Below are 1,398 nucleotides of genomic sequence, written 5' to 3' on the forward strand. Positions count from 1 at the left end.
TCCTAGTTCTTCATCCATGCCAATTAACCGCCCCCTTTAATTCATTGAACTTTCACAAGGTTTGAATTTATCCCCTGTCCTAAAGAAGTAAATATCCTGGAATATATAAAAAGAGATAATTTACTTTGAAGGTTTCTGTAACTAAATGCCAAATTTCTATTTCTGCAAAAATGTGGGGGTGGCAAGTATGAAGAGCCAATAAAGTCAAAGCCAAGATCTTTTCCTAATTCAACTTCTAGAAAAGGAAACCAGAGAATTCAGATAAATGCTTCTCTTTTTCCACATCATAATATATTTATCCTAATTTTTTATGAATTCACAATTGTAGTAATAAAGCTTTCACCATTCAAACTCCAAGTACGTACGTAATTGAAACAGCTTCACATTTGAATTTACCGCTGGTAATTTGCGGCGGATTTGTTTACTATTGTGCTATCATCATTCGTTTGTTTAAAATGGCTGCTGGTAGGGTTGTTCGGTTTGGTCCCCAAGTTAAGGAAATCCGAATTCATTTATGCCAGCAATCTGAATCTAGCAAAGGAGTTCGGTATGTACATTCTTCGTCAGTTTTTTTATTTTCTCGCCATATTTTTTAGAAAATGTGATTGCTCTATTTCTGTTGCAGGGATTTTATCAAGAACTTCTACGTTCCTATCAAGAAAGCTAATACGAAATTTCCGATATTGATTCGAGAATGCAGCGGTGTGCAACCTAGAATGTTTGCTCGATATTGTAAGTTTTCATTTCATCATGTTCTAGACACATCCTGAAGTTTGTTGCTATTACTAATTTCCCGTTTTGTGTTTTAGCCTTTGGTAAAGAAAGTAGTGTACCTCTCACCAATCTTAAAGCAGAGGAGGTATTCCAGAAGATGGAGAGTCTTTCCAAAGCCAGTTAATCGAAATAGTTATAACCTAAGTTGTATTTTTAATTTATAAGTAGTCTGTTAATTATGCAATGTTGTTTTGATGTAAATATATAGTTTACCTCAATAGAGTTATTTTATTTGGTTTGGACCCACGACCTGGCCAGAGACGTACCTACATCCGCCCGTAAACGTGGAAGTCTACATGAATATTTTAATGGAGATTACTTAGCGAAAGTCTTTGTTTAATTATAGAATCGGGTAAGTCGCTTATTCGTTTCACACATTCTTAACATGTAAAAAATTGCATTAATAATTATACCTTAAGTCAAATACTGAAGACATATTTAAGGGTGCTAAATGGCGCCCAAACCCGTGAGGTTAATCTACCTAGAGGCGGTGGATTTAATCTATGTTGCTAAGGTTATTTCGCCTTATGGTTTCCATATCTACAGTGTATGCTAGACGGCCCAGATAATGGTATACGGCAGGGCTTCAAGGATCATTAGAAGGGAACTGCTGCCTCCCATAAT

General features: G+C 35.8%; 1 protein-coding gene across 1 annotated transcript; it reads left to right on the forward strand.

The window, feature by feature from the left end:
• The first annotated feature begins 454 nt into the window (after nt 1-454).
• Nucleotides 455-992, forward strand: ND-B8 (NADH dehydrogenase (ubiquinone) B8 subunit). Its single transcript, XM_071583916.1, has 3 exons — nt 455-547; nt 626-732; nt 810-992. Exons 1-3 carry the CDS (start codon nt 456-458, stop codon nt 896-898), a joined length of 288 nt encoding a protein of 95 aa, XP_071440017.1. The 5' UTR covers nt 455; the 3' UTR covers nt 899-992.
• The last annotated feature ends 406 nt before the right edge of the window (nt 993-1,398 follow it).

This window comes from Hetaerina americana, unplaced genomic scaffold, assembly GCF_022747635.1.
Source record: "Hetaerina americana unplaced genomic scaffold, ioHetAmer1.1.p SCAF_15, whole genome shotgun sequence".
NCBI lineage: Eukaryota > Metazoa > Arthropoda > Insecta > Odonata > Calopterygidae > Hetaerina > Hetaerina americana.

Coding starts and splice junctions, on each gene's coding strand:
- ND-B8 (XM_071583916.1), top strand. CDS start 456: ATGGCTGCTGGTAGGGTTGTTCGGTTTGGTCCCCAAGTTAAGGAAATC. Junction 548..625: donor GAATCTAGCAAAGGAGTTCG/GTATGTACATTC, acceptor TTTCTGTTGCAG/GGATTTTATCAAGAACTTCT. Junction 733..809: donor TAGAATGTTTGCTCGATATT/GTAAGTTTTCAT, acceptor TTTGTGTTTTAG/CCTTTGGTAAAGAAAGTAGT.